At 50.7% G+C, this 18727-nt stretch overlaps 9 protein-coding genes across 9 annotated transcripts; 3 read left to right on the top strand and 6 right to left on the bottom strand.

The window, feature by feature from the left end:
• Positions 1–130: 130 nt before the first annotated feature.
• CORC01_06968 (oxidoreductase) lies at positions 131–1498 on the top strand (the record flags this gene model as incomplete). Its single annotated transcript, XM_022618606.1, has 1 exon — positions 131–1498. The coding sequence occupies one exon, from the start codon at positions 131–133 to the stop codon at positions 1496–1498; it is 1368 nt and encodes a 455-aa protein (XP_022474916.1).
• Positions 1499–2287: 789 nt separating this feature from the next.
• CORC01_06967 (uncharacterized protein) lies at positions 2288–2754 on the bottom strand (the record flags this gene model as incomplete). Its single annotated transcript, XM_022618605.1, has 2 exons — positions 2288–2600; positions 2654–2754. 2 exons carry the CDS (start codon positions 2752–2754, stop codon positions 2288–2290), a joined length of 414 nt encoding a protein of 137 aa, XP_022474915.1.
• A 235-nt stretch (positions 2755–2989) lies between these two features.
• CORC01_06966 (uncharacterized protein) lies at positions 2990–3193 on the bottom strand (the record flags this gene model as incomplete). The annotated part of the gene is made up of 1 exon (XM_022618604.1): positions 2990–3193. One exon carries the CDS (start codon positions 3191–3193, stop codon positions 2990–2992), a length of 204 nt encoding a protein of 67 aa, XP_022474914.1.
• Positions 3194–5250: 2057 nt separating this feature from the next.
• CORC01_06965 (uncharacterized protein) lies at positions 5251–5601 on the bottom strand (the record flags this gene model as incomplete). The annotated part of the gene is made up of 2 exons (XM_022618603.1): positions 5251–5301; positions 5356–5601. 2 exons carry the CDS (start codon positions 5599–5601, stop codon positions 5251–5253), a joined length of 297 nt encoding a protein of 98 aa, XP_022474913.1.
• A 751-nt stretch (positions 5602–6352) lies between these two features.
• On the bottom strand, positions 6353–7156 carry CORC01_06964 (methyltransferase; the record flags this gene model as incomplete). Its single annotated transcript, XM_022618602.1, has 1 exon — positions 6353–7156. One exon carries the CDS (start codon positions 7154–7156, stop codon positions 6353–6355), a length of 804 nt encoding a protein of 267 aa, XP_022474912.1.
• Positions 7157–8593: 1437 nt separating this feature from the next.
• On the bottom strand, positions 8594–9442 carry CORC01_06963 (uncharacterized protein; the record flags this gene model as incomplete). Its single annotated transcript, XM_022618601.1, has 2 exons — positions 8594–8913; positions 9004–9442. The coding sequence occupies 2 exons, from the start codon at positions 9440–9442 to the stop codon at positions 8594–8596; spliced, it is 759 nt and encodes a 252-aa protein (XP_022474911.1).
• Positions 9443–10229: 787 nt separating this feature from the next.
• On the top strand, positions 10230–11480 carry CORC01_06962 (uncharacterized protein; the record flags this gene model as incomplete). Its single annotated transcript, XM_022618600.1, has 1 exon — positions 10230–11480. One exon carries the CDS (start codon positions 10230–10232, stop codon positions 11478–11480), a length of 1251 nt encoding a protein of 416 aa, XP_022474910.1.
• Positions 11481–13983: 2503 nt separating this feature from the next.
• On the top strand, positions 13984–16150 carry CORC01_06961 (major facilitator superfamily transporter; the record flags this gene model as incomplete). Its single annotated transcript, XM_022618599.1, has 3 exons — positions 13984–14151; positions 14208–14605; positions 14866–16150. The coding sequence occupies 3 exons, from the start codon at positions 13984–13986 to the stop codon at positions 16148–16150; spliced, it is 1851 nt and encodes a 616-aa protein (XP_022474909.1).
• Positions 16151–16980: 830 nt separating this feature from the next.
• On the bottom strand, positions 16981–18095 carry CORC01_06960 (transmembrane alpha-helix domain-containing protein; the record flags this gene model as incomplete). The annotated part of the gene is made up of 2 exons (XM_022618598.1): positions 16981–17514; positions 17571–18095. The coding sequence occupies 2 exons, from the start codon at positions 18093–18095 to the stop codon at positions 16981–16983; spliced, it is 1059 nt and encodes a 352-aa protein (XP_022474908.1).
• Positions 18096–18727: the final 632 nt, after the last annotated feature.

The raw sequence follows: 18727 nt of genomic DNA, 5'->3' as shown, positions 1-18727 counted from the left end.
GGGGTCATGCCGCCGATTACGGATTGCAACAATCTGTTCACCCTCATCCGTGCCCTCGGCTCATCATAATCTCAACTTCAGTCCAAGATATTCCATTAGATACGCCTGTGATCACTCATCTGATAATATTATGGATTCAAGCAAGCAACCCACGGCTTTTATTGGCCTAGGGGCCATGGGATTTGGAATGGCGACCAACCTCATCCGTCTCGGATATCCCGTCACGGGATTCGATGTCTATGGGCCGACTCTGGACAAGTTCAAGAAAACAGGAGGCCTCACTGCGACGAGCCCGGCCGAAGCTGTCGCGGGCAAGGAGTTTTGTGTATGCATGGTTGCCACAGCGGAACAAGCACAAGGTGTCTTGTTTGAAGGTGAGGCTTCCGCTCTCTCGGCCCTTCCGCAAGGAGCTGTGGTGCTGCTGTGTTCCACGGTACCATGTGGTTACGTTCAAGGTCTGCAAAAGGAGCTGCTGGCAAGAAATCGAGGCGATATCGCTCTGGTGGACTGCCCTGTGTCTGGAGGTGCTGCCAGAGCCGCGGCGGGAACTCTATCGATCATGGCCGGCGCGGAAGACGAAGCGATCCGCAGAGGTCTTCACCTACTACAAGCCATGTCGGATCCTGCCAAGCTCTACATCGTCAAGGGCGGCATTGGAGCTGGAAGCAACATGAAGATGTGCCACCAGGTACTAGCGGCCAACCAGATCCTCTCCTCGAGCGAAGCGTTGGGCTTTGCTACGCACTTGGGCTTGGATCTCGCAAGCACTGGCGAGATGATTATCAAGTCAGAGGGTTGGAGCTGGATGTTCGAGAACCGACTACCACGCATGCTCGACGCGCAGTTTGGGCCTCTGGCCAGCGCTGTCACGATCATCCTCAAAGATACTAGTATCATCACTTCGGAAGCGCGGCGGGCTGGTTTCCCTACCCCGATGACTTCTACGGCGGAGCAGGTCTATTTCACTGGTCTCGGCAAAGGCTACGGCGCGGACGACGATGCTAGTCTCATCCGACTGTATATCGAAGGAGTGGGAAAGGTTGGGCCGGTTAAGCCTACCGTCACGTCCGAGGAAGGCAAGCTGGAGCTCATCGTCAACCTACTTCGCGGTATCCATCTTTGTGCGGCGGCCGAGGCGATTGCATTTGCGCGTTTTGTTGGTCTGGACTTGGAGCAGGTCTTTGAGCTCTGTATCAACGCGGCCGGTGGCAGCAGCATGCTCTCTGGCGAAGGCCGACGTATTGTGGATGCCATCTTGGATGGGAGGGCAACGCACGATTGGGCTGCCTCGAGTGGCGAGAGCCTGCTTCAGACAATATCTCACGAGCTTGAGGAGGTGGTCGACGAGGCGCAAAGACTGAAGCTGCCGCTGTTCCTCGGGACCCAGGCTCTCAACTTGATCCGAAATGTTTTGCTGAGGGCCGGACCAAAGGCGCCTGGTTTGGCACTTGGCTCGGTCGTCAGTGGTTGGACCGCAAGAGGCAACCCCGCGGCGTAGGGCCGGATTACGTAGATGGCCCACATCTTGGCACCATTTTCCCATCTTTGGACTTGTTTTGGACGTCAGCGTTCGGTGATTGATGAACGAGGTAGAGCCATCTGGTTCTACGCGGAAAAGGGGTATCCGCATTCCCGTGTTATACACGAGTCATCTCAGCACTGAATTCTAACTCTTCCAATATCGCATACCGATTGTAAAGTGGTTGAACCGAATTGATCTAGAATAGTCGAACAACTGCATACATTTAGTAGCACGACTATTGCAAGTGTAAAAGCTCGTGGTGGCTACCGAGGTAACACCTCGCTCACTGAGAACCATGGGGTTTCTGGTAATTGTTCCTTGATTCGGCCATTCACGCCCACCCGCCAAAGCCTTAATACAAATGCTAGAATGGCAATCGCAATTCGCCCCAAACTATATTGATTCTGCTTCAACACTCACTGGTGTAAAACCAGAGAGTGTAACCATTATTACTGTAACAAAGATTCAGAGAAACAACTTTTGTACATTTATTCAATACCAGCTACTTCTGTATCAAACAGCGTGTCATAGCCAAAGAAGATAGCCGCCCGAGAAACCACCGTACCAAGTAAACCATTGTTGAAGCCAGCAACCATCAGCACCTTCGTCCCCTAATATAGCACCAATTCTCCAAACTCCAACCAATTTGAACTCCCTGGGAAAGAAATGCGATTAAGCCTTAAATGTCCTAGCAACCGAGCGAGGAGCCGCCGGTGCGGATGCAGCCAGAGGAGCCGATGCTGCAGGCGCCCCGGGAGTAGGTGTCTAAGCCGGAGAGGCTCCCGCTGCAGGACCCGGCTGAGTGCCGGCAGCCGCGGCAGGTTGAGCACCAGCAGCCGGATTGGCGTCGGCCTTCTCGGGCTTCTTCTCCTTCTTACCCTTCTTCTTCTTCTTCTTCTTCTTTTTCTTGCCTTCGGCTTCGACTTCGCCTGGTTTCGTAACGTCGTCAACTTCTTCGACTTCCTCAAACTCGTCCATGTCGTCCTCAGGTGTCGCGTCGGGGATCAGAGCCGATGGAGGAGGTTGAGGAGGCTGGGCTTGGCGATCTTTGATGCCAGTGTCGTGCAGAGACATGTCACTGACGTTGTGTTAGTATGGTGGCATAGATCAAGTTGGAGATCCTTCACTCACTGGACAGTCTGGGAATCCTGTTCCTTGGTCACCGAGACCGGAAGGGCATCGATGCTAATCGCCAAGGCTGACAAGGTGAGAAGAGCGTTGAGGAATTTCATCTTGAAATATCTCGCAATGGGTTAAGAAGTGAGAGCACAAGTGATTGTGAAAAAGAGGCTGAAGAGTTGATGTGTGTAGGATGAAGAGGGAGAGGACTAATTCAAGGTGGAATGCTGCTGGGATCTTATAGTAACCCGATCTGTACACATCATGCCGAGAAAGGTGACGTTCTCAGCGGTTATGCAAAAAAATAATAAAAACAACATTAATAATGAACGGCGGTGACGACAAATTCTATGGTGTCAACACGTCTCTGAAAGATTGTCGGCGGCCCCAATGGCGGAGGAACTCAATCAGAGAGCACCCGCCGCCCCACGGAGCCTCCGTGTTACGGTTCGCGAACTCGACAAAGTTCCAACGCTCACGGCCACCTGGCCCCGGCTTCTCCGTGGGGGCTCTTGCTGAGTTGGGCAGGTCTTTTCGAAGCCCGGTGTTCATAGGCGGCCCAAAGCGTGGCATCTCACCACCCTTTTGCGAGAGAGTGTCGACGCTGGGGCCACGGTTCCGGGTTCTTCAAACACGGACATTGTCGAGTAAAAGCCGTTCGTTCGTCTAGTTTTTTTTTTTTGTCACTTGACAAGCCGGTTTTCTATCAAAGATGTGCTCGACGCCCGTCCGCGCAGCACCAAAAGCTTCTCCAATCCGAAATTTATGAGTTTTCTTCGGCGAGTACGAGCACATCCGCACAGGAAGTTTTGCGATCTCCGTCTTCAATTAGTGTCTCTGTCCTCACTCGAGCCCGGGTGACGTAGTATAGTCGCGTTTGAGCCGCCCTTTGTGGGCTTCCATGCAGCATTCCATGCACGTTTAATTCACCTTGCCGAGTACGTGGACTCGAGACGCGCACAGTCTTCCACTAATCTCGGCCGGTACCTTACAACCCACAAGTTTGGCTACCGGGTCCGTTTGCGTGAGACACAGGTCACAGGATTCAAGTGGAAAGAGAATTAAGCTAATGATATTAATACCCTTCCCGGCCTGTCGGGAGCGTCGGGAGCGCCGTGGTGTCTAGGCCTTGAGCGAAGCCATTCTCTAAGCATGGCGATCGGGGACCGGCCCCAAGCTCCCCGACTTGAGCGTAAGGCTCTTTCATCTATTATTGAGAGTGCCACTTAAGCATCGGAGCACAGTTCATTAGAGGGCACGCTTCCTCTCCTCGCTTCTATTTTCCTTATGTATGTTTTCGCACTACCAATCTGAATCAACGAGAGGTGAAATACCGCCGTGCTGTTGGCATCATTGCTAAGGTAAGTACATATAGACTTGGATGAAGCTATATCGTCATGTGTTTTCATCGTTAGTGAATCCCTATTTAGTATTCGAATGAGATATGACGTCTCGGGAGTGAGTCTCCTAATCTTATTATAATTATAATGGAAGTTGGGCACAAGTCACATCTCGACAAGTTTTGGCAGTGTGTCCCAAATTTCTTTTCACTGCACAAGTGCCCCCAAGAAGAAGAAGCCCCACGAACCGTTTGAATGCACAGACCAACAAGCAGGATTGACAATCTACATTATCACAAGAAGGATCTATTGGTGGCCTCAACTTGCATGTCGGCAGGGAGCCGAAAAGGTGAACCGAAGCAAATCGACAACTCCCGGACATGGCTGCATATACCTACGTTTCGCCGCATTGAATGATTCGGATGAGTGCAAATCAGATCACAGGGCTGCTGTGAAAAAATTTCGCTCTTGCCTACATAACGAGCCATGTGTACTTAACGCTTCGTCTGTTCGCAATTCATCCCCGTTGAGCCCCTCTGGATATTTGTCAGTCTGCACAGTTCGGCCCGAGAACCTGAATGAATGAATCAGAATTGCTCGCAATGTGGAAGTAGAAAACAGCGAGAAACTTTACATAAGGTATGCATGAACGACGCTGCACCACCGAACCACGTTTTTCTTGATAGAAACGTCAAGCGATGTTGGTAATCTCGTCGGATTTGATTGAGTTTCTAGAAGAACAGCTACGGAGGGATCCGCAACGCGCATTCTGCAGCCAGAGGGTACATGATGCATGGATCATCTGATAGACTGAGCATATGACAGGTCCAATGGGCTTAACTTCGAAACTGACTGCGTTACTTTCGGGTTCGGCACTGGATCATCAGCAAAGTCGCTAGCATAACCTACGGCCACTGCTGGGGTTCTGCGTGCATCGTTCGGACTTGCGTCTATGACGTACTGAACGGCTTTCGCGGACTGCGAAGTCTCCATGCAGTAGTCAGTATCAATTGTTACTCCGCTTGAGTGATGCTACTGGTTATCGCGTTAATCTTTGGTGTTTTGGCCGCAAACAGGTCAATTATCCAGTCATCCCTGCACGATGAGTCCAAACCTTGTATTGAAGCTTGGGCAATAGAGTGAGCCGACTCTTTGAAGCCTTTTCAGTGATCGGTGACTTTAATCATCAAGTGAACTATGATGCTGAAAAGCTATGGCTTTCCAGTCCTTCTCGGGTCTGTGGCATGGCTCTAACAATGTATCCCAAGTCTACACCTTCGCCTTTTCCCAGGTGCCCCAGAACTCCACGGCCGCGAAAGACTCGACCGTGTCAGCGATACAGTCCTACAGAGTCTGAAATTCTATTCCAAGAACGTCCATAGAACGCTGGGTGCCGACCTGATACACAATCTGTGGCAACTTCGGATTTTGGCATACACGAGCATATTGCTGGACACCAAAGGAAATTGCAGAACTATTTGCCTCGGTCGCGTAAATCCTGGTCTTCACCGACCCATTGATAAAGTTCCACACAGACTGGTTCCCCTCGCTCAGGGAGTCGAGCTTCTCTAAACGCTGGAGCGCGAGACCAAAGACAAGGACTGGAAGGATGATGGACATTGTGAAGCCTGGACACTTTTCGCCCTGGAAATCCCACGCTGCTCTTTTGTCGAATGCCTTGCTTGCTGAGGCATGTCGTTAGGATCATGTAGATCAAAGGCTCCAGTCAGGATCAGGGTTACCTGCATGAACGGGAGCTGGGCTCTCAAATGCCTACTCTCACGTGATGAGGTTACATTCCATCTCGTCGTACGTATGTACGGGTCAACGTACCTTGAATATGTCGAGCATCGAGACAATGGACCCCTTAACCACCTGAAAAGAATCAACTGATGTTACAAGATGCCTGAACACGGATTAGTTCGTGCCACTCGCTTGACCACCAGGCTCCCTACTGGATAGCTCAAAGAATGCTGGGGGTCCCTCCAACGGCTGGCTCGATTAAATTTGCTTCAAAATCTTTAGCTTCATACATGACGGCGCTCGCAGTGTGTATTACAGCATCGTAGGAAAGATCAGACCAGACTGCCTCGTCAAAAGCATCAGGGTCCAACGTCGGGATCGAAAAGAAAGTCTAACTTATCGGCCAAATATCCAGGGAGTGCTTCTCTGATGATATCTGTCTTGGTCTGATTCCAAATTGCCGTGATTACCGAATGGCCCGCCAAATATCAGTGATGGTTGTGGGATTAGACCACTCTAGTCTCAAAGCGCATCGGAGGGGAAGATGAAAGATGCCTTCTGTCATTACTAAGACATTGCGCCTACGTTAGAATGTGCCGAAAGGTTTAAAGTTTACGATCCCTCACTCTCATCTGTTCAAGCTATTCTCATCGTTTTCATCGTTTTCGTTGTCGTCTTCAAACGATTGAGAGCTTTCGCCAAGGAGATGTTCATCATGCAAAGTCTCTGATCCCACGGCACACTCCAGCTCCACCATCTTTAGAGCATTCTGCTCAGCAGGAGAATCTTTCTTTCGTGCCACCACCCACATAAACTCAGCGTCAAAGTCTGGATCATCCTCCTCAAGTTTTCCATCGCCTGCCTGCAGTACTTCCACCTGCAATAAGTCGAATCCGACTTCTCTCAGCAGGGCTTCATTCCCGCCCACGTCATAGCTGCTCCAGAACATTCCATATCCCAAGAACTCGCCATGGATTTCCTCTTCGTCGATGGTGGCAAGATTGAAAACAAAGACCCCTCCTGGCTTTAGCCAACTATGGATCCTGATGAGCATAGCCTTGAGTTTCGACCGCGGTAGGTGAAACAGTGTATAGAAACTGACAGCTCCATCGAAGCTCTCAGGCTCAAAGTTGAGTGCTGTCATGTCGCCTGCGACTAGCGTAGCACTCGCGAAGCGGGCTTTTGCCATTTCAATTTGCTTGGTCGAGATGTCGTTCGCGACTACTCGTGCGCCGTGATCTAGAAGCATCTTCAAGATAGGAACGCCAGGGCCACAGCCAAGCTCTAGAATAGCAGGCGAAGGTTGCAGCTCCTCAAGAAGCCTCTTGGTGTATCTTTCCCGCGGCGATTTCTGGCTATCGACCCACTGCAGATACCATTCTGAGATGTGGTCGTAGGCGTATTCGACAATGACTTCAGGTGTCTCAGACATCTTGTAGCGGATCACAACAAGTAGAAAAGTTGGATGATAGGTGTGAGACAGATTATGTGTGTTGTATGATACCAACTGCAGAAGGTATACCCAACCCCTTTTCTTTCTGGTTCTCTCTCTCGGTTATGGCGCACCATCTCCTAGCCAACATAAATGGAGATTTGCATATAGCAGACATGGCATGGTGTGGAGCTTACTTTCTGACTTGATCCATTGTTTTATGGGGTGTGCACAAAGTACAAGTAATCACGCTGGGAATCCATGTTCCGCCCGAGGCGTAATTTTGCATACGCAATGTAAGTCCAACAGGCAAGTTGTACTTTGCGGACATCCGGAAATGCTCGGGAATCGGTATTACTCTAAAAATAGAGAGAATGATTAAAAGGAGAGAAACCCTAGCGTTTTCCCAAGTTGATCCAAGTGTCAGGCATATATAAACCCTGTTCACTCCTTACAATGATACTCACGATATGTGTATAAGAGACTATCCCTAGTCATTCATTGTATGATCAGCCCCATAATACATTTCACTATCCTGACGACTCTGCAGGGCCATTCTCCTTTAAGCCTTCCTAGTTTCATGCGCTCCTACAGTACATGTAGAATAACCCTAGACGCACCACTCATTCAGACCTTCATCCACCCTTTCAAACGACCACTTCTTGTCCTTGCAGATTTCAGAGGAGGCCAGGCGTTGATGCGTTGCAAGGATTCTGACCACTCTGACGACATGGCCGACATGATCCTGGGTCTACTGCCCAACCCCTGCATAGTGAAGAAGACTGATGCGGTGTGGAAAGCCCAACGTCTTCTCATTAAGGACCTCATGCTTTCCTCGTGGCTGCAAAGCGTTGTGGCTCCTAAGCTATGTTAGCTTGCCCTCTCGCTGGTTGATTTGGGGGAGCGCAAAGCCGAACTGGCTGATGGAAGAGCCTTCGAGACATTGGAGGATCTACGTCACGTGTAAATGGATGAGGTGATGTCTTTTTGTTTCGGAAAGAGATTCCGGGATGCGGCGACCGGTCCTACAATCGAAGCTTTGCAAACTCAAGATTTGGATACATCTAGGTCCGACGACGCTGACCAGTCCGTCAGATTTCCTCAGACGGGGCGAACAGCCCTGTGATCAACGCACTCGACACCCCGTTCGCATCAAGAGAACTACAACGAAGCTTATGGTCATCCTTCTGAGGTGATGCTCGAGTTCAACTCCCGAGACAGAGCCGACGCGGCTACACGGGTGAGAGTGGAAGCACGTAAGAAAGGTGTCTTTGACTGATAATCTAGTCGAGAATAAGATGGTAAAGTTTCCAGCAAACCCGCTCCTGAACAACGTTTAGTCAAAGAGGTTGTGCAATTACGATAAGCGATGCCCATCAGAGTAATACTCAGGTCTTGTTTCTGACGTCAAATGAGCTTAGACAGAACAGAGTGCAGTCATTGTTTTTCGGCCCTCCATCTCATCATGTACCTCTCGATCTCACGTGTCCCCTGGTATGTTTCCGCCAAGTGCTCATTGCCCCCAATTCCAAGCTCCCGCTCGCGTCGAACAATCTCCTTTGACCAGTAGTCGTTGTCAATGGTCCAGGTTCCAAGTTCCTCGAAGCCCAGCTTCTTATACAGATGGTATCCTTCTGCCGAAGCGACAAGAAAAGTGGGGATTTTCTCGGCATCACTGACGTCAATGACCATCTGGAGGAGTTTTGCTCCGATGCCCTTTCTCTGATGTTCAGGGTCCACCATGATATTCTTCACGTCTGATAGTAATGTTAGCCTTCTCGTACATGAACCCTGCTCAGCTAGCAGCTGGATCAAGTTATGACCAATGCCATGTTCAGAGCCCTTACAAGTATGCTGACGCCCGTCCACTGCCTTTTCGTAGCATTCATCCATCTCGTTGTCCCTTGGATGACCAAAGCGCTCCCAAAGCTCCTTCATGTGAGATTTGATCGCGAAGATGGACGGCACGGCGGGTTCGGTATCCGCGCTTCCCGTCGGCTTCGCCAGTGAGATCGCACTAGGCGGCTCTGTTGCATCGACGATGTGGTATCTGATGAAACCCACAACGGCATGCGTGTCGGGTACGACGGCAACCAGGAAATGCTTCTTGGGGTCTTTCAAGGCGAGTCGCATAGATAGTGGAAGGAGTTCTCTCGGATGGCGCTGGAAGAATGCCGCGTAGAAATCGTGGAACTGATCAAGAGCCGCATAATGAACCGCAGCAATAGCGTCTGCGTCTGCCTCGGTCGCTGGCCGTATGTGCACTGGTGGTTTCGGAGATGTCATGGAGAATTACTCGACAGAGTTTGCGGACAATGAAATATTCGCATTCCTCATAAAAGATATCAGACCAGTTGAGAAGTGGTGAACCAGATTTTCATACGATGTACGGGGTCAATTAGTGCTGGAGGCGTCCTCAGAGGATTTCAGCGCCAATACGTAACTTTTCCGTTTTCCGCTCTTCGGCCCTTCCGAGGGTGGATTGGCCCGGGGTTTGTGGAGCCTGCCGCATGACTCACCCGCCGAAACTCCAGTCGACACGGCCATGGCAGTCCTTGAACCTGCTTAATTCGGCCACAAATACATATTGGCAATTGTTGATTCCTCAGGTTAACGTGTTCTATCGACTTCAATTAACACCTACACCTTAAATATCCACGAGAAGTCTCACACACTTTTGCCTGAAATGAGGTAAGAAAGGGCCTCAATTCGTGGGATCAACAATCTTCCATGACGGTGTCGAAGTGGTGATTCGTGTCTGCGATCTAAATCGCGGCGATCCATCAATCAATAGCATTATCTGTTCTTTCAACAGCCAAGAGTGCCGTAAATGCTTTCTTGAGAACCTTGATGTAGGGTTTCCACGTCACAATCAAGGTTCAGAGTTGCCATGGAACTGCGGACGCCACTCTCAGAAGGAACTGATGCCAGCTGTTCCTTTCTCCGAGCCCATCTTAATGGTATATAATATATGCTTTTGGACGAATTTCTTGGCAGGATAAACTCATCAACCACAACTGTCAAGAATCATCATCTAGGACAACTTGCTTTCTACCATATGAACCATTCAATCATGGACAGCACTACAGGTAGTAACGATGAACGGAAAGATGACGTTCCCCGTCGCGCCAAAGATATCGAAGCGGTTGTGACACTGCCCTCGTACCTTTCACTCCAGACCGTCCTGGATCCGCAATCTCTTCTGAAATTACAACAAGGCCAGAGTGATGAGCGCCGGACAGATCAACTTGAACAAATTGGCGAAGGTTTCTGCGCTACAATCTACGATTTTGGAAGTACTGGCCAGGTCATCAAACAGGCAAAGGAACTGAGGAAGTTCCCGGAGCTCTTGGTCGACTACCTCGCGCATCAAAAGATCTATGCAGCCGGGCTGCACCTGGCGGTCCAAGTCTGCATTACCCGCCCAGCAGAGTTCATTGCACCCGCAGAGCTTGGCCAATGGTACACTAAACACAGAAACTCGGGCAAGTTACCGGATGATCGAATCCTGGTCAACAAGAACATGGCGCTGCTCATTTCCGAGAGAATCCCTGCGCTGCCTCTGGAAATTCGCAGAGCCCTCATTGAAGTATTCTGCCCACAGGAGCAGAAAGTGGCAGCACGCGTGATCCGAAGAAACAACAACTGCCTTGCCCGATTGTACCTGGGCCGGCGTCGACAGAACACCAGAGTCGAGGGAGCATTCGAGCTGCGGAACTTTGAAATGACGTTGGATAAGATGGAGGTGCTGCAAATCGATCCGTTGCAATATGTGGCACCCATGGCAGAAGCTCTAGCAGTCATGCATTGGGAAACCAAACATGATGCGTTTGATGTCGAATTTGTACTCGCCTCGTCACCGAAGCCGACAACTCGGATTGCAGAATGGGCGTCGATCAAGACGACCCGGGAACCCGTCGATGGATCCGAGTCTTCGCAAAAGGCTGTGCAGGTGTGGCTTCTGGACTTCAACCAGATCGGAGAGATCACCATGGACGACAATGGGGTGCGTAGGGCTGTAAGGGGGTTCTGGGATAATGATCCGTATTATCCAAGGCCGACCACGAATGAAGGGTTGCTGAGAACTACCGAGGCCAAGTTGTGGAGCAAGTTTAAGCAAGTATATCTGGCGACGTCATCCAAGATTCTGAAAGACGATGTATTGGCCAAGTCTTTTATCGGGTTGGTTGAAGAGGAAGGCAAGACCAGAGCGGGAGGCGGTTCCCTTCTCCAGGCCCCGCCGAGGACATCGACATCTGTGGCTATGCCGCTGCGATCCGCTGGCAAGAAGAAGCAGAGGAACTATGCATCCCTCGATGACTAGGGAATATCGATTCATTTCAAATAAGGTAGTCATAATAGGGTCCGTATAGCCGGGCTCAAGGCCTCGTACGGCATCCAAACGACACAAAGAATAGACATAATCGTTCCTCCATAAAAATCTATCCTGGAGGTAGCCTCGAACCTCGATCCTTTGAAATTTTAATCAGTATTGAATATCACCATCGTAAGCTTGACCACTCAACCAAACGCGCTGTCCTTTGATCAGGAAGGCACGATGCACTCAGGGAACGGGGCCGCTCACGGGGTGGGGCCGGGAGACCGGATGAAATTTGCCCCACTTCTTTGTATCGGCCGATGGCGAACAAAGGCTCCCCGGCAGGTACCTCATCAATGGGCCAAACAAAGTGCATGCGCAAGTAGTTTATGAGTGAATCTGTTTGAAATTGAAAAAAAGAAAGGCTCGGCTGGAATTAACTCACCCTCGCCGCCTCAGCGCTGGATCTGCTCCCGTTTCCTCAGAACATCCCGTCGAAAACTGAGGCCATATTTAATAATTTCGCACTCTTTCTCAATTAAGTATACTCTCGGCCACCCCATTCCTCAATCCATTTCCTTCCCATTGAAAAGGATCGTGGATAACCTGCAGCTCTTTTCGCCTCCAGAGTCTCCATCAGGCTTGCCCTATATTAGAACACCTATTCTGAAGACTAAATACGCCCATGCCACGTAATTAACAAACGAATTTGGATGTTTTCTATTTCTTTCTCTTCACCTCCATTAATTTTTCTCATTTGGAAAAAATAACCATCTTATTGACGTGCCTTGATGAAGAAGGTAAGTACCAAGCATGACACTAATCTTACTTAGAGTCGAGCTACTCACGTGCCTCCGTTGTTCGGTCGATTGCTTCGTCCTTCATCGTCCAATCCTTTGCGACTTCCATTGGCAGGTTCTGTAAAGGCTGCCAGGTATTCTGACACCCAAATTTACAAGTCAAGGAGCCTTAATCAATAATAACTGGCCAAAAAGGCGGCGTAGTGCAAGGGGCTCACATGGCCTATCCAGTGGTTTGGGGATAACATGCATGATATAGTTCGAGCCATCTGAGGCTGTTAGAGCACATGGATTCCAGAGCCAAGGGCGGTGTGCCTTCCGATTCCCAATCTCAGTTTGCAGCGGCATGAATTTTTAATAAATCCCAACATCACCTTCTCGCTGCTTTCTAGGAATATGATATGAGGAAATGGAAAATCACCACTTTACTAGCAATCATGGTCGATCTTGTCCTTGGTGTTTCGAATTGATTCCGCTGCACTCCTCGAACTTTTGCCTTTTCTCCTCGGACTTTGTCTCAATACCAGTTGGCGCCTGATAGATGCTCAGCTTGCATATCAAATATAACATGATTTCCAAGATAGATGGAGCATCCCTATGCATTGTAAGAGATAAGGAGTCAACTTCTGACTGACATTTGCACCGCCGACTTGGCTTCTCTGACGCGCGGCAGTTGCAAAGCACAGATGTCGCCCTCATTGAAACGTATTGGCGACTGATGCTTATTGTGTAGTTAGACTAGTTGGCGTCGCAACGAGGCGGGTCCTAGTAAGTGCACATCTAGCCAGGGTGTCCAATTCCTCGCGATCACGGCGGTGAAAAGCTGGCGCGACGCAATTTTCTCTCCGCAAGCCTGCACGTGCACGAGAAGGTTGCCCAAATACGTCAGAAGTAGAGAGACTACCATTGACTTCAGAGACGACGATTGAATTCAAAATTCCAACCTTCTAGTTCACGCTTTGTGTGATTCCCAATCTTACCTCAGCAATACGATGGGGAAATGCAATTACTCAGCATGCTTCACAATCATGTCACACTTACTGCTGTTTTGCAGCTCGGGAAAGACGGGATGACACAGCTCATTCTATCCAACTTTTCTGTTCAATTTGACCAAAAGCGGAAAACTGTCAACGCAGCATCGTCCAATGGCACCCCCCCTACAAGCTTTGCGATTCCTTTTCCAACCGAACCAATAAACCCAGTGAAACTATCAAATCTCAAAGGGCGGCTGTCGTCCCCGAAAAGAAACCTTATTTGAAGAAGGTTTTCATGTAACAGTCGAGGTTTTGCTGGAGTCGTATCTGCCGACCCCTTCCCTCCCGCCTCGACGTCGTCGCGCTAATCAATAACACCTTAACCCCAACCAGGTTGCATCGAAGGAAAACAAGGGGATCAACCCCGGCTCTGCAACCTTCTTGATGGCACACTCGACATTACTCCAATCACACGGCACGTCTCCCTCAACCTCTCTAGCAAAACTGGCCTGTTGGTAAGCTTTTGAAAGTTTGTCTCCCCGCTCGGAGCAAAGCTCGGATACTCTGTATCCCAATTTGTATATGAACAGCCCGTGCCATGTCGCGGCTTCTTCAAGATGAGCTTTTGAGATTTTCATCGTCACGTTTCGGGACTGCTATTGAACAGAAGCAGTCACTTTCATCTCTCTTCTCTATCTACACCTCAAGAGTTCAGTCTCTTTGCGTACTTTCAACATGTCATACAACGAATCATCCAATATGGGGCGAGATCGCGAGATGAAAATCCGCATGGTCCAGGAGGCCAAAGCTGTCATCGACTTCGAAGAGGATCCTCATCGCGCAGCGCTGGAGGATAACCCGCTCGAAGCAAAAGTTGGCATCAAAACTTGGATTGCAATCTTTGTAAGGATTTCCAATGCTATCAGGTTCGAAAGTGCGACACCAGCTAATATGTGTAGTCTATGGCTCTGTCCTTTGGCCCTTGTGTTGGACTTGCCTTCCTCACTGTTGCCGCAGTCGTCGTGCAAATTGCCGGAGAGCTCGGTGGACAGGACCAGTTGGCATGGCTGGTAGGAGCATGGTCTCTCTCATCGGCATGCTCCTTCTCCCTCGCGGGACCTCTCAGCGACGTTTTCGGGCGAAGAATTTTGGTCATCAGTGGCCAAGTCACCGTCATCATCGGCTCCATTGCCGCGGTAGCAGCGCAGAGTATTGGGACGCTCATCGCCGCAGAGACGCTCATCGGCATCGGAACTGGCTTCGTTTTTGTTTCCTACGCAGGCGTCCCCGAGATGCTCCCAAACAAATGGCGTTCTCTCGGTCTGGGTATCTTGGAATCTGGCATCGCTGTCCCCTGGTAAGTCTGATCATCTGACCTTTCTATTTCCCGTGCTGCGTGTCGCATGGTTCGAACGCTTCCTCGAGTCAACGAACTTTGTTTTTTACCCCACGTTCTCGGCACATACATCTGGGTGCCGACTCCAGGCGCCGTGCCGACCACACCTCCTTCACAAGACTTGAACGTGGAGAATCCCCGCACTTCGACTAATCGGTCAAAAAATCCGGGGTGTTCGTCTGCCAACAAGAAGCCAAGGTAGCTGACATTAGAATTCACAGGGGCATCTTCTCCGTCTTACTCGGCAATGCGCTTTTCAAATACGCTTCGTGGAGGTGGATATTCGGCCTAAGCATCATCATCGAGGCCATCGCCCTCGTCGGCACTTGGTTTTCTTACCACCCAAACTCGCGGCCCCGCGGCGACTATGACAAGACTCGCATGCAGCAGCTCCGTGGCGTTGACTGGATTGGCTTGTTCTTGTTCACGAGCGGCCTGGCCATCTCCCTCATCGGCCTGACATGGGGTGGCAGTCCGGCCTACCCGTGGAACAGCGCTGGCGCCATCGCACCCATCGTCATTGGCTTCGCGGTCCTGGCTGTCGGCTTCTTGTACGACTTCAAGATTGCCGCGCATCCCATGTTCCCGTTGAAGCTTTTTGTCATGTTCCGTCGCTACTCTGTCCTTCTTGTCGTCCTCTTTGTCTCTGGTATGAACTTCAATTCAATGTCGGCCCTCCTACCCCAAGGCTTCCTATACATGTTTACGACAGATGGGATTGAGATTGGCTCGCTCTCACTGCCCAATACCATGATGATTGGCTTTACCGGCGTTCTCGCACCTCTCATCGCCCACAAAGTCGGCCACCTCAAGTGGCAGCTCGTCATTGGCATGGCGTTCCAGGCAGTCTTTATCGGCGCTACTGCTGCGACTGTTTACCCCAACCACAAGTTTGCCTACGCCTTCGTCCCTGCTTTTGGAGTACCCATGTTCGTCTGGGTCACCATCTTATCCTATGCCGTCGCCAGTCTTCATGTTCCGCATTCGAATCTGGGAGTGGCGATGGGCCTGTTGGGTACCTTTAGATCTGGAGGTGGCGCTGTCGGCAATGCTATTTTCAACACAATCTTCCAAGAAAGGTTCCGCGAGTTCGCGGGTGAGGAAATCACCAACGCGGCCATCAGCAACGGACTAGACCCGTCTGACCTGGGCACCATCATTCCTGCGGCAATTGAGTACAATATGGGAAATCCTCTGGCGTTGGTCGACGTCCCAGGCATCACTCCGGAGATCCAAGACGCTCTGAGAGACGCTGTCCGAGCTGGAGCCGGCCATGCCTTCAAACTCGTATTCTACATCACAATCCCCTTCAGCGTTATTGCCTTGATCTGCTCTCTGTTTATCGAAGATCCCACAGTGTACATGACGAACCATATTCAGTCCGCTATGGGGCAAGAGATGGCCCAGAACCGTAGCAAACGGGCAGCCACTCCCGAAGAGGGCGAGGCAATCGAGTTTGAAACCGTGGGAACGGTTCAATCTGAGCGGATTGTGACCAAGAGCTGAGAATTCCACACGGAGCTCAGACACTTTCGATTGAGGACATTGGCCCTGTTTGGAATTAGTAGCTGTATGACGCGGGGAGACGTAATGTTTAGAAACAAGATCTGGTATGGTACTTGACATGAATTAGTCAATACAATGTACATGATTTCCGCTGCAAGTCTTCTAGTATTTGCGATCAGACAGCTACTTGTGCTCGTCATTCTTCCGTTGATGTCCACTGGTAGCACTGCTGTGGTGGGGACATGGGGCTTGGCTGCCGACATGTGGGGCCGTTGTTGCCGTAATGTCGGTACATGTACTTTATCAAGACCCTCCCTTGACTCCACCCGGAGTTTACCTCCGTTTTCGTTCGCGACTCGGTCACCCTTGCAAAAGTCTCCATCAATATAGGGTATAAGGGAAAAGCGCAAACCGTCTGCTGCTGCAACTCCGAGTCAGACCGTTGATCCTAAATACACATAGCTTTGTAGCATGATGTGGTGATGAGAAACATCGCTCCCATGACATGTCCTTACTCCTAAAGCGGATGGCGAATAGCAAAGCATGATTACAGGTCACTGCTTTCTGATGACGACAAGCATCTCCAACCAGCATATGGTTTGAACTGGGTTGAAAAGAAAAGAGTCAACGTCAACTGGACCGTGCTCGGCCGATATCATTATCTGCGTGTCCAACGAGTCCCAACGCCTGGCCCCAAATATTCACATGAGCCGTCTCGCCCTCTCGAGCCGCCGGCATTGAATGGTATATAAAAGAAAGAGAATGATTGTATGCCCATGTGCTCCCCTTTCCCCTCGTATCAATCGCTCAATTCATTTTAATGTCCCTTTTCATCGTCTTCCCTGGTCGTCGGGTAGTTGAGCAGGACCATTAGGCGCTGCGTGATGCCCCGAGTCCAACTCATACCGGACCTCAGTCGGGGCTTCGTAGATTGGACTTGTGTTGGCTTCGGCGGCATAGGAATGTGGCTGCGTGTGTCCGAGAACCTTGGCCTCCTGTCCGCCGTAGTAATCCTTGGCCGGCGACGGCGAAGAAAGGGTCGAGGCGTTGATGGTACCCGGGCTATGCTTTCCACCGACTGTGCTGCCATCGTGGCCAAGCTCGTAATGTTGTTCGCTCGGCTCGTCGACTACCTCCTTCTTGGCCTTTCTCCGACGCCACCAGAAGAAGAATCCGGCACCGAGGAGCGCAATGGCTCCGAGAGAGACACCCACGCCGATGCCGGCAGCGGCACCTGATGATAGACCTCCCGAGGATGATCCCGCTCCCGCGCCAGAGCTCGCAGTGGCAGACCCGCTGGTAGCTGTAGGAGTGGTGGCGCCCGATCCTGTTCCAGTTGCCGTGGCTGTGCTAACAGGTGTGGTCTCGGAAGTGTTAGAATAGGAATATGCAACATCCTGGAATGCAGAAAGAGACTTACGCCTGCGGAGTAGATGGTAGAGTATGCACCATCGTCCACAGCTTTTGAGCTCGTCATGATCCAATGCTGAGCCGGCTGGCGAGCCGAAATACCGGCAGAACCTTCAATCTCACTCGACATGAAGAGATTTGATCCGGGGTGGACATCGAGCACATAACCCGTGCCATTCGCAACATTGGTGAACTTGTAGGTACCCGGTTCGCTCGACCATTCAGTAACATCCCACTGCTGAGTCTCATCCGACTCTGTTCTCCTCAAGCATCCTCTTGTGCCACTGGGGTGAACCTCCGCCGAGCTCCAGCACACAGAAAGCTGTTTGCCAACACCGGCCGAGCTCAGTCTCATGAGATACCGACCTTCGTGATTGGGCACTGGTTGAAATTGCCACACCGCGTCTGTCTTGCCGAAGACCCTGAGGCCATCGCTGGTATCTTGGAGGTTGTTGATAAGCGGTGTTGAGACATTCGCGACGCGCCCTTCTGAAATGGCGAACCAGACATTGGAGTCTAGCTTTACGGCCGACATTATCACGTTCTCGTTGAAGATATAGGATGTGATAACTCGGCGTTTTATAGTCGACCTCCAGCCGCTGATGAAAGGTAGGTAGAGTCAACGATTCATCTGTCGCTGAGGTATCCACAAGGCGCTTGAGGAGGATCAAAACGTTCAAACCACGCCAATATCAGAATGTACAGTAATCAGAAAGTGCGAAAGATGGAAGGGGAAAAAAGGTCTTCAAAAGGAAAAGAACCAAAGGGGGCTTGCCAGGGGCCCTTGACGAGTTGTCGACCCCAGCCTTTGAGGGGCGGCAGGGGGTCAGATTAACTACACCATCTCAGGCGGAGGAGCGGGAGAAACACGCCAGTCGGCAGGACTGGCTCGTTTGACACTCCGCCACTTGACGCCTCGAACTAATTCATGGAAGATCATCTCTTCTTGAGGTGGCTCTGCAGCATTGAAATGCCTTCTTACTGGCCGGCAAATGGCTGGGTACAACGCTGCCGCTGCAGGTGTGAAACCATCAAATGTGGCCAGGTACCAAGGAAAGACGCGGCAGGCGACATAAGCACACCAAAAGCTCACGCCAAACGTCCCGTTGGGACGGTGAGACAGCATAAGATAGGCCAGGCTTTCAGGCAGCGAGAATGGACCTCTCT

This window comes from Colletotrichum orchidophilum (genome assembly GCF_001831195.1).
Source record: "Colletotrichum orchidophilum strain IMI 309357 chromosome Unknown Scaffold_54.1, whole genome shotgun sequence".
NCBI lineage: Eukaryota > Fungi > Ascomycota > Sordariomycetes > Glomerellales > Glomerellaceae > Colletotrichum > Colletotrichum orchidophilum.
The sequence above is the reverse complement of the archived record's forward strand: the minus strand, read 5'-3'. Positions and strand labels throughout refer to the sequence as shown.